Raw genomic sequence first — 12,587 nt, forward strand, 5'->3', positions numbered from 1 at the left:
AAAAGAAAAGGGAAGAAATTAACCAAACGATATTTAATTGCAAAAACGAAATAATAGAAACAGTCTCGACGTTTGAATACCTGGGAGTAATAATATCAGAAGATGGAAAGCTAGATCAAGAAATCTCATACAGGGCGAACAAAGCAAATAAGAGATACGATTCACTAAATAAAGCAATATTTGGAAAGGAAGAAATACACTCACTGGCACAAAATTCCGCCACCCAAAATTTTTGGTTAAGTTGGACAATTTATAACTTTATTATTTGTGCTCCGATTTTCAAGATTCTTACACCAGTTTGTATCATACATGTATTCATATTGTTTGGTATTATTCCGGTAACAAAAAAATTTGCTTGCATATCATTGTACAGGAGTGAAAGGAAGCGTTGTATTTTCTCCGAATTTTAAAAAATTCGATGGAAAAATGGAATAGCTGATTTTGTTTCATAGTCCTGTCATATTTTTCCGGAGGCATCACCAACATTTTGTTTTTTAAATTATCTGAATATCTTTTTTCTTGTAAGAGCTGTACCATTTTTTGTAAATAAAAACACTGATTGACTCATACAATTGAGGTTGAATTGATAAGATTAGAATGGCCCGCATGCAGCCCAGATCTCAATCATATTGAGCATTTATGGGATGAATAAAAAAAAGCTATTTGCCGTCATCCCAGGCCTCCAGAAAATTTGGTACAGATATGGCCCTGGTAGAGGAATATCGGGCTATTCCCCAGGCAAGGAAAACACATCTTTATTAGATGCTAAACAGATTGCGAGCAGTCGTTGCTGCAAGAGGTGGACATAACCGTTATTAAATTGTTTTGTTTTGTTAATTTTAGTGCATTTGATATTTTTAATTAAATAAACCTTCAAAGCAGTGTTTTTAATTACAGCTCTTACAAGAAAAGAGATATTTAAATATTTCAAAAAACAAGACGTTAGTGAAACCTCCAGGATAATACAAAAGGAGTATGAAACAAAATCAGCCCTCCAATTTTTCCACAGAATTTTTTAAAATTAGCAGAAAAAACAACGCTTATATTCACTCCCGTATAATGCCATCTAAGCAATAAATTTTTGTTACCGGAATAATAGCAATTGACATCAATACATGTGCCTACAAACTCGTGCAAGAATCTTTAAAATCGAAGTACAAATAATAAAGTTGTAGATTGTCAAACTTAATCAAAAATTTTGGGTGGCGGAATTTTGTGCCGGTGAGTGTAGATAAAGAAATAAAACTGAAAGTGTACAATGCAATATCTGTACTAACTTTAATATATGTAAGTGAGACATGGGTAAACAATGCAAAAATAGACAGTACAATAAACGCAGCGGAGTTAAAGCAGCTGAGAAAAATAGCAGGAAAAACGAAATTGGACACAATAAAAAATGAAGGTATTAGACAAAGACTGAAACAGGAATTGATAATAACCAAGATTCAAAAAAGAGAATTAAAATGGTATGGACACATTAACAGAATGGACCAAGCAAGACTACCAAGGCAGGTGATGGAATCGAAAAGATATGGTAAAAGAAGGAAAGGGAGGCCAAGGAAGAGATGGATCGATCAGATTATAGAAATTGGACAGGAAAAAGGAAAAACACATCAACACATGAAAGAGATAGCAAAGGACCGCAAGAAATGGAATATATGGATAGAGGATGAATAAAACCTCCGACGCCCCTGAGGGGCATAAGGAGTATCGATAAAGAAGAAGAAGAAAAACATAAGTTGTATGTATTGAGTTGCCACAAAAATGATTGGGTGAAAACTTTTTACATCAGACTATATTAATTATATCTCAAAAATATATTTTATACAATTAGATCTAATTCCTATATTTTCTCGACTATATCAATAAATAATATTAGGAAAAATTCAAAGAAATTCGGGATAATTATTATTAAAAGTGTATACTATTTATTAAGAGGAAACAGTATCGATCAACAGGTAGCGTAAACGCGTTCCAAGATTGCGGCTGTAATTTTGAATATTTTTTCGAGATATTTGGCACACGTACAGTCCCTGGCCATATTATTAGACGCACTATAAGATTTTATAAAAAAAAGTAATTATGAGGTGATACTAAATAGGTTTTTTGTATGTACCAGACACAATGTGTATCTATTACTTTGTTGTCCATTTAATTGTCTAGTTTTTATCACAAACTAATCATCATTATTAATTAACAAATATGTATTTATTGACTCTTGAAAAAAACAAAAATAACGACAATTAAATGATAAATATTTTGTTGAGCCACCTTTAGCCACTATTAGAGCTTTAATTATGCGCGGCATACTATCACTGCAAACCTGTACTACGATACCTGTAGAATTAAAGCTCTAATAGTGGCTAAAGGCGGCTCAACAAAATAATATTTAATTTTCGTTATTTTTGTTTTCTTTCAAGAGTCAATAAATACGTATTTGTTCAATAATAATGTTCAATATGTTCAATAAAGAATGGCGGTACAGAGCAAAATTTGAAAAATATTTTAATATGTGGAAATTATTCTGTAATTAAATACAATATTAAAAAAACGAGCCTGTAGCGCCATTAAGAAAAACAAAAAATACACTTTCTTCAAATAAACTTTTTTATCCGATGCCTAGATTTTGTGTCATTTTGGAACAACTAAAATTTTTTATTTCATTAGTAGTTCCAAAATGACACAAAATCTAGGCATCGGATAAAAAAGTTTATCTGAAGAAAGTGTATTTTTTTGTTCTTCTTAATGGCGGTACAGGCTCGTTTTTTAATATTGTATTTAATTACAGAGTAATTTCCACATATTAATATATTTTTCAAATTGGGCTCTGTACCGCCATTCTTTATTATATTACGAATACGTGTGCCAAATATCTCGAAAAAATATTCAAAATTATAGCCGCAATCTTGGAACGCGTTTTGGCTACCTGTTGATCGCTACTGTATCACCTTAAGAGTAAACAGTTTACTTACCTATCCTATTTATTTTCTAAGAATCAATGACTATTTTCCGTATTATCACATCGCATTCCCACAACACAAATAAAGATGCATTACTGATCTTCAACAAATGCAAATGTAACGAATAATGTATATCCGATTATGTTAATATTTAACTATATAACCGAGAACCCGAACCCATATCTTCAGACAACGTTCAAGCATCGTTGCTCTCCCTCCTTCAACACCACACTACCTACGTGCTTATCCAAGATGTTTTTTTCATTCGCCTTCGACGTCACTACTTCTCTCCTAGTTTTGGTCACATTGGCCGCATTAGTGTACAGAAAAATCTCAAGCAAAAACAACAAGAAAACAAATAAAAAGTTTGAAGAAGACGGTTTGTTAGAACCGCCATCTCCAAGAAAACTACCTATTATTGGTCATCTTCACCTCCTTGGGGGATATGAGGTTCCTTATCAAGCTTTCAGTGCCCTGGGAAGAAAATTCGGCGATGTGGTAAAGCTGCAACTTGGGGGAGTAAAGTGTGTAGTGGTGCAAGGACAAAAAAATATAAGAGAGGGTTTGGTTACCAAAGGAAGCCACTTTGATTCCCGGCCTAGCTTCGAGAGGTACCAACAGTTGTTTGATGGAAACAAAGATAACTGTAAGTATTTTAAACATTTCCTTAGTATATGTTATTTACTAATAATTTGCTACTAAAACGTATAAGTAAACGTTAGCACGTTAGCCTACTAAGGCTAATTTTTAAAATAACTACACTAAAAATATCCGTTTTGCTTAAGTTTCTTATTACTGGTATAATTTATTCATGTAAAATTAGTTAGAGTTGTACTCTAAATTTCGTTGTTTTTAAAGTTTTTAAAGTTTTGTTAAAACCTGAGTTCTTCTCAATATCGTTTTGCAGCTTTTTTTCTTAATTATTTAAGAATAATTATCCAGTTAGTGTTAATATTGTGTATTATTGTCGGTATATTTTATATTTTATTTTTGTTTTAATGTTCTAAAGGTACTAGTACACTTTAGAAGACCAAAAATAAGCTTTTTTTCAAGATTTGTTTTCTCAGAACCTGTATTAAAAATAAACATAAAACTTTTTACATATTATAAATATGTAGCTCTTAGAGAATACAAAATCTTTTTTCATTTATGCACGTACACTAATATTGTAGAGGGCGCCAAAGCCGAGGCCTCGAAAAAAAGTAGTTCCGATGACGGACAGTTAATCTCAGGATTGGGACCTCTGAAATAAAAACGTCGTACGGCATTTGAAAAGGGAAGGTTTCTAACGTGTCAGTCTACCATTGTTTCTGAAAAAATCTGCAAAAAAAAAGATTTTACCGAAATTTGATAAATTTTTTGAAAAAATCGCCCGTTTTTCTTTAGTTTTTTATGGTTAAAAAATATTTATTTTTAATTTTTTGGCCAAATTGAGGTAAATTGCCACGTAAGAAACCTTCGTTTTTCAAATGCAATACGATTTTTTTATTTCAGATATCCCAATCCTGAGATTAAATGTCCGCCATCATTTTTCGAGGCCTCTACAATATTACAATACCTCTACAATATTAGTGTACGTGCATAAATGAAAAAATATATATTTTTTGTGCTCTCTAAGAGTTAGATATTAATATGAAAAAAGTTTTATGTTTATTTTTAATAAAAGTTCTGAGAAAAAAATTATTATTTTTGGTCATCTAAAGTATACTAGTACCTAAAGTCATTATTGCAAAATCTTTTTAAAATTTCTACTGCTGTTTTAAATACCGTAAGAACTTTTATACTTAAACCATTTACATGTATAACACTTTTTGTATAACCAATTTAAAATTGTGAATTCAAAAAAAAGATTATTCTTATTCATCACTTGATTTTTGTTTCAGCATTGGCATTTTGCGACTGGTCAGAAAAGCAAAAGACACGAAGAGACATGCTGAAAACACATACCTTTCCCAGAGCATTCACTAACAATTTTTACAATTTAGAAGACCTAATATCAAGTGAAACAGAAAATATGATTTCTCAGATTAAACCCAACGGAAGTACACAGTTAAAGAAAATTATTTCACGTAACTGTGCAAATATATTTCTTAGCCATTTCTGCTCCAAAAAATATGATACTGAGAACAAAAAATTTGTCCAGATGGTCGATAACTTTGACGAAATTTTTTATGAAGTAAATCAAGGGTACGCAGCTGACTTTTTACCCTTCTTGACACCGTTTTTAAAGAAGAATATGAATAGAATGAAGGCAGTTACTCATGAAATCAGACAATTCGTTACCGAGGAGATCATTGAAAAAAGATACCATGAGTTTGATGTGGATTCGGAACCTAGGGACTACGTAGAAAATTTGATCAAATCAGTTAAGGATGACGAGGTTGACTTCACGTGGGAAACTGCTTTATTTGCTTTAGAAGATATCATTGGTGGACATTCTGCCGTGGCAAATTTTTTGGCGAAATTATTTGCGTTTCTAGTCAATGAATCCGAGGTCCAACTAAAAATTCAACAGGAAATTGATGACAACGTAGGGAAAAACAAGCTCGTTACCATTGGAGATCGAAATGCTTTGCCATACACTGAAGCTGTTATTTATGAAGCTATTAGGCTCATTTCGTCACCTATTGTACCCAGAGTTGCAAATAGAGACAGTTCTATTAATGGTGAGTAATAATTTTTTTTTATCTTTTTCATAGTTTGTTTTGTTCTTTATTAAAGTTTTTAAATTATTTTATTTTTATTTCTCTTTTTTTACACATTATTTTCATATTGTTGTATGTCTACTATTTTGATGGGCATGCTGTGTGACTCTTTGTCATTTAATTTATTGTTCCTTCGCTTTTTCAGGTCATGGAACTGATTAAGTCACTTGATTTTTTTATTTTTTCTGTTTATGTTGTTTTTTTTTTTCATCCATTCCACTGTTAATATTTTTCTTTTTAGATATGAGCTCTAGTTTAGTTAATATTCGTTGACTGTAGTAGTCTTTTATTTTGAACAATATCCAGCCTTCTCCCCGTTTCTACTAAATGGCTGTGATATAACACTAAACTTCTTTGTATTTTATTCTTATTTTTGCACTAATTTGGTTATGCAGAAATGTTTAAGTCAATGTTTTTGACTTGATAAAGTTTTCTAATTACTAATATAAAATTTTAAGTTAGGTCTTTCATTTTTAAATTTTTGTTTGAACATTTTGAACTTACTTAAGAAATAAATCCGACATCTAGCAAACTGTTCTAGGCAAACTACGTTCTCCTTGCTAGTCTCTTGTTTTTTTTAACTTTTTATTTAACAAGCCAATCAGTTTATTAGCTGGAGTCAATTTTACTTACTTATTTAATGGGTGTATTTTAATGGTTACTTATTATCTATAATAATACACAGCAGTTAATCTAGTGCTGTTTTGAGCAATTACAAGTCCAACACAGCTAAATCTCAAACTTCTTGTACTTTAATTATTCTTTTCTTTGTTGCAGGATATAGAGTGGAAGAAGGATCCATCCTTTTCCTTAACAATTATGAACTCAACATGTCCGAAGAGTTGTGGGAGCAACCTAATAAGTTCATGCCTGAACGGTTCCTGAGGAACGGAACGATCTTTAAACCGGAACACTTTTTGCCTTTTGGAGGAGGGAGAAGAAGCTGCATGGGCTACAGGATGGTTCAACTTATATCCTTCGGATTCCTTGGCGGTCTCTTACAAAACTTCACGATACAACCAGTAGCAAATGAAACATATAAAGTACCAATTGGATCACTAGCGCTCGATAAAGATCCTTTCAAATTTAAATTTGTACCAAGATAATTTTTCAGTTTGACTTTAACATTTGGAATTATTGAAATTCTGTATACTGGTGATATAATTTATTTTTGTGTTATATTTAGAATATTTATTTTTGTATGATAAGGAAAGACTTGTTGAATCTCTGAAGGATATATTTTTTAATAAAACTTATTTGCCATAATCCGCTTAGTTTTTTCATTCAACTACATTTTTGTATAAAATATTGTTAAGTAATAAATTAAACAAAAATTAATAAATTAAAATATCGAATAACGTTAAAAACGTTATTCGATATATTCTTCTGTAGGTATCGTCTCCTGTTAAGAGGTTGGTAATCCTGACCACTATTTTTAATTTTGATACTACTTCTTCTTCTAATTTCGCCGTCTCCTTTCCAAGGTTGGCGATCCAAATGGCAACTGTAGCTATAGAAACTGCTGCACGAAAAATTTCTGCGGATGAGCGGTTACACCATCTTCTCCGGCACTTCAATCACGGGTTCTGGCGTCTTCCTACTGATCTTTTGCCCTGTAATTTATCTTTCAAAATGATTTGAAGTAGATTATATCTTCCCCCCTCAACATATTTGATACTAGAGCTCTGATTAAATCTACAGAACTGCATTAGTATCACTTCCTCAAATTCCTTAAGCGCATAGGCGCAAAACGCAAAACGTCGCCTGTCAAAAAGTTCAATGTGTTTTAAATGTGTTCATCTTTTTCGAATCTTGAGAAAACTAATAAATTATTTTTTAAAAATTTAAACGCAAAAATAAAAACGATTTCATTATTACTGAGGGCCGAGATTTCCTGAAAACTTCTAGAAGAGTTATTTTAATAAGATACATGGATAAAAATAAAAGAGACAATTTAGTGTGATTTTTAAATATTTGCATTTCATTAAAAAAAAACTTTTTATTTATTCTAAGGTATTTTCAGCCTTCCTCGGTAATAACGTAATTTTCATACTGCGTTTAAATTTTTCGAAAATACTTATCAGTTTTCTCAGGATTCGAAAAAAATACATTTAACGCACATTGAAAATTGTAACAAGCGACATTTTGCGCCTTTTCCTAGAAAATTCAACTTTTTCCAATAACCCTATTTCCGTATATTTTATCCTGTATTATCGTATCTGTAACAACAAATACTGTTATTCTTTTATCACATGGCCCTTGAAACTGCAATTTTCTTATTTTAGTTGTATTTTTGCTCTTTCTCCTTCAACACCACACTAACTAAGTGCTTATCCAAGATTTTTCATTCGCCTTCGACGTCACTACTTCTCTCCTAGTTTTGGTCACATTGGCCGCATTAGTGTACAGAAAAATCTCAAGCAAAAACAACAAGAAAACAAATAAGAAGTTCGAAGAAGACGGTTTGCTAGAACCGCCATCTCCTAGAAAACTACCTATTATTGGCCATCTTCACTTACTTGGCGGATATGAAGTTCCTTATCAAGCTTTCAAAGGCTAAATGTCAGGCCGTGGAGTTGGGATGTCTACATTGTAAAATGGAGTGCATCCTATCATCCATGCTATGGCATGCTGGACGAGCCATACAGCCTGTAGTCAACACCCCGAAGTATGAGCGGGAATACAAGGTGTACAATACTCATACGCTTATGAAACGCACCTGGCGGATCGTAAGGGCCTTCACATTTTACTTATTTTCAACTAGTCTTGAGTGAAATGTCTTTAATCTTTACTATCAGCCTCTCTTGGCTAACTCTTGTTTCTTCCGACCCCGAATGGCTATTAGATTTCCGAGGGCAGACGGGTCACTATATTTCTTTCTACTACATACTCTTCACCGAACATTTGCCGGTATAAGCAATCCCCCACTTACTGACCAACGGCTTCGGGCAGATTAGTTGGTAAGTGGTAGGGCACTCTTTTGTCCTAGGGTCAAGAAATTGGCCCTAAAGGCGGATGAACCAATGAAGTGGTCAACGGCATAAGGATACGGAAGGGAACGGAAAACCACTGTATTAAAGGTCTAAAAGGCATTCCTAGACAACCATAATGGCATTAAAAAAAGCCCAAAAACACCTTACTGATCATGGAAGTCGGAAACCAAGATCCGGCAGGAGAGGTATACTTGAAGAATATGAGGCCTCTCAGGTCGTTAGCAAACGAAACCCTCATAATCAGAAGGAAACCATGAAAACCATTGGTTTAGAAAAAATAAAAAAAGGAAGAACCCTAAGACTGGCCACATGGAACGTGAAGAGTTTATATCAACCAGGTAAGCACGATAACCTAACAGCTGAAATGGATCGCCTTAACATAAATATATTCGGTATCAGCGATGTTCAATGGCCGGATTCAGGAAAACTAACCACAAACAACGGCATGATGTATTATGTTGGTAACAATGATCCAAGACACCGATATGGAGTTGCCATACTTGTAGACAAAGAGACAAACAAATCTGTCGTTGGTTTTACCCCCTACTCAGAGAGATTGATGATGATTCAGTTGCAAACATTCTCTAAGAAGATAAACGTTGTCCAAATATATGCACCTACTGCAGACAAAGATGAGGCCGAGATAGAAAGGTTCTACATGCAATTGAACGAAATCATAAGATCCACAAAAAAGATGACATATTGTTTTTGATGGGAGATTTCAACGCCAAGATTGGAAAAGGAAAAGTGGATGGATGTGTGGGAGAATTTGGTTTGGGAGAAAGAAATGAAAGGGGGACAGACTTGTCGAATTCTGCCAAAGCGAGGAGCTGGCAGTAATGAATACATTATTTAAACTACCTAAAAGAAGACTTTATACCTGGAAATCACCGGCGGATTCGGAAGATCACATTGTAAGAAACCAGATAGATTACATTTTAATCAAATCCACATATAAAAACACTAAGTCTGTGAGAACAGACCCCGGAGCTGACATAAATTCAGACCATAATCCACTAGTAGGCGTAATAAAGATAAAATTAAAAAAGATCCAAAAACAAACAAATATACCACGATTCGATGTCTCAAAGATAAAAGAAGAACCTATACGTCAGAGTTTAAAACAAGAAATAAATGATAACTTAAAGAAAATCAAACAAGACGTGATAAAGACAACAGATGTTAATGACAAATGGAACATGATCAGTGGCGGCTTTTCTTTATGTGCTGCTGAGCTGCAGAACTACCAAACAACCATAGCAAATCTTAATTATTAAAGAATAATTAATATAGTTTTATTTCAAATCTGCCATATCATCATATTAAACATCAACTCTTAATAATAATTCACCAACAACGATGATTAATATTATTTTTTTTACGTATTTACTCCTCTAGTGAAACCGTATAATTTTTTTACGTATTTGGTGCTCCAGTGAAGCAATCTTTTTACGTATTTGCTGCTCCAGTGAAGCCGCGTCGATAGCAACCGAAACACTGGCAGCGGTAAAATGCATTTATTAGGCAAACGGCGATCTTAGCCGATGTGCTTCGGCAATCGGCTGATTAACGGCCTCGGAAATGTGTTTGCGAGCTGCAATTCACGACAGTTATTCGTGACCGTTGCATCTGTGCCGTGTTTAGAAATTCTTAGGTTACAATTTTGACTGTAGAGAAATTCCATGACTGAAGACCGACTTGTAGCATTAACCATGTTGTCAGTAGAAAAAACACTTATAAAAGAAATACCAAACTTTAATGAAAAAGTTATAGACAAGTTTGCTTTAAAAAAATCGACGAATCGAGCTTATTTATAAAAAAAATAATATATTTGGCTCTGTGTGTAGTTAGTTCGTAAGACCCTATAATGCAATTATTGTTGTGGCGATTTTGTTTGTAGTGTTTTTTCGTTTGCATTCCTTAGTTTCGCGTATTTATCGATAAAATTCTACTAAAAACATAAACTATAAAACAATTACTAGTGTGCCATAATGTACCATTGCTATTTTTGATATAATTGGATTTATCTTCAATTTGAAAAGAAGAAAATCGGTAAGTTCTTTATTATTTTTTAATAGATATATAATGAATAAATATATGGTGTAAAATATCAAACTAAAAGCCTCGTTGTAAAATACAACGATTAAAAGATATTGAATTAAAAAAAACCAAAAAATACTGCAGAACTACCAAATTTTTGAGTCACCAGCCGCCACTGAACATGATACAAGAAACGTTAGTAGATGCAGGAAAGAAAATATTAGAGACAAAAATAAGAAAAAAACAGAGATGGATAACTTCAGAAATCCTAGAGTTAATGGAGGAAAGAAGAAAACATAAAGGCAGGAATAAGGCAAAATACAAACAAATACAGAGGTTAATAATAAAGAAAATAAAAGAGGCCAAATCCACCTGGCTGACAAATCAATGCAGTGAAATAGAGGAATATTCTAAGAAACATGATAGCTTTAATATGCATAAGAAAATAAAGGAAATCACAAATACACAGCGAAAAAAGAAAGATGGCCTTCTTAAAGACATAAATGGAAAAATTATTATAGAAGTCAAAGAGAAATTAAAAAAGTGGAAGGCGTACATAACAGATCTGTTTGAGGATAATAGACAAGAACCGGAAGAAATGGATAGCGAAACGGGACCAGAGATCATAATGGAGGAAATCGAACAAGCAATACGAAACGCAAAAAACGGAAAAACTGTAGGTCCAGACGAAATACCTGCAGAATTACTGAAATGTCTAGACGATGAAACTCTACCTGTACTACTGGATCTGTTTAATGAAGTATATAAAACCGGAAAAATACCTCAGGAATGGTTGGTGTCCACCTTTGTACCAATAACTAAAACAATATATGCCAAAGATTGTTCAGACTATAGGACAATATCAGTAATAAGCCATACCCTCAAAATATTTCTAAAGGTGATTCATGGAAGATTATACAGAAAGCTAGAAAATGATATGGATGATACCCAATTTTTGTTCCGCAAAGGACTTGGAACAAGAGAGGCATTGTTTGCATTTAATGGCCTCTCTCAAAGATGCTTAGATATGAACCTGGATATTTATTCCTGTTTCATCGACTTCGAAAAAGCGTTCGACAGAGTCCGACATGAAAAACTAATAGAATTATTGAAAAACAGAGATATGGACAGACGAGACTTACGAATTATCATCAATCTGTATTGGAATCAAAAGGCCAATATAAAGATAGACGAACAAGAGTCCGAGAATATTGATATAAAGAGAGGGGTAAGACAGGGTTGTGTACTGTCGCCGCTACTGTTCAACGTTTACAGTGAAGCCATATTTCAAGAAGCGATAGCGGAACTAAGTGATGGAATCTCTATAAACGGAAGAATCGTAAATAACATAAGATTCGCTGATGACACCGTTATAATGGCAGACACCCTTGAGTCGCTACAAGAATTGTTAAATAGAATTAACGATTATTGCATTCGATATGGACTCAAAATAAACAAGAAAAAAACTAAATTTGTGATTGTCTCAAAAACACAACATGGAAATGAAAGGTTAATACTAGAGCAAACCCAAATAGAAAAAGTAAAGACATACAAATATCTGGGAACCTGGGTTGATGACAAAAATGACCAAAGCTGAACTCCGAATTGAAACTGCAAGGCAAGCATTTATAAAAATGAAGACACTGCTTACAAACAAAGATCTTCAGTTGCCTCTCAGATTGAGGGCTCTAAGATGCTACATATTTTCTATATTACTATACGGAATGGAAGCTTTGACATTGAAAAGGCAACATATAAGAAAAATAGTAGCGTTCGAAATGTGGTGCTAAAGAAGAATGTTGAAAATTCAGTGGGTTCAAAGGATTACCAATGTTGAAGTGCTACGACGTTTAAATAAGGAGTTAGAAATTATGAACAGTATAAAAACA

The 12,587-nt window shown here is 33.2% G+C and overlaps 1 protein-coding gene across 1 annotated transcript; it reads left to right on the forward strand.

The window, feature by feature from the left end:
* The first annotated feature begins 3,124 nt into the window (after positions 1-3,124).
* LOC126888859 (cytochrome P450 307a1-like) lies at positions 3,125-6,921 on the forward strand. Its single transcript, XM_050657283.1, has 3 exons — positions 3,125-3,606; positions 4,844-5,626; positions 6,443-6,921. The coding sequence occupies exons 1-3, from the start codon at positions 3,213-3,215 to the stop codon at positions 6,769-6,771; spliced, it is 1,506 nt and encodes a 501-aa protein (XP_050513240.1). The 5' UTR covers positions 3,125-3,212; the 3' UTR covers positions 6,772-6,921.
* Positions 6,922-12,587: the final 5,666 nt, after the last annotated feature.

This window comes from Diabrotica virgifera, chromosome 7 (assembly GCF_917563875.1).
Source record: "Diabrotica virgifera virgifera chromosome 7, PGI_DIABVI_V3a".
Taxonomy (NCBI): domain Eukaryota; kingdom Metazoa; phylum Arthropoda; class Insecta; order Coleoptera; family Chrysomelidae; genus Diabrotica; species Diabrotica virgifera.

Excerpts from the sequence above, each read along its gene's own strand:
- LOC126888859 (XM_050657283.1), top strand. The coding sequence starts at position 3,213 with ATGTTTTTTTCATTCGCCTTCGACGTCACTACTTCTCTCCTAGTTTTG. Across the intron at positions 3,607-4,843 it reads TGATGGAAACAAAGATAACT|CATTGGCATTTTGCGACTGG; the intron begins GTAAGTATTTTA and ends TTTTTGTTTCAG. Across the intron at positions 5,627-6,442 it reads TAGAGACAGTTCTATTAATG|GATATAGAGTGGAAGAAGGA; the intron begins GTGAGTAATAAT and ends TCTTTGTTGCAG.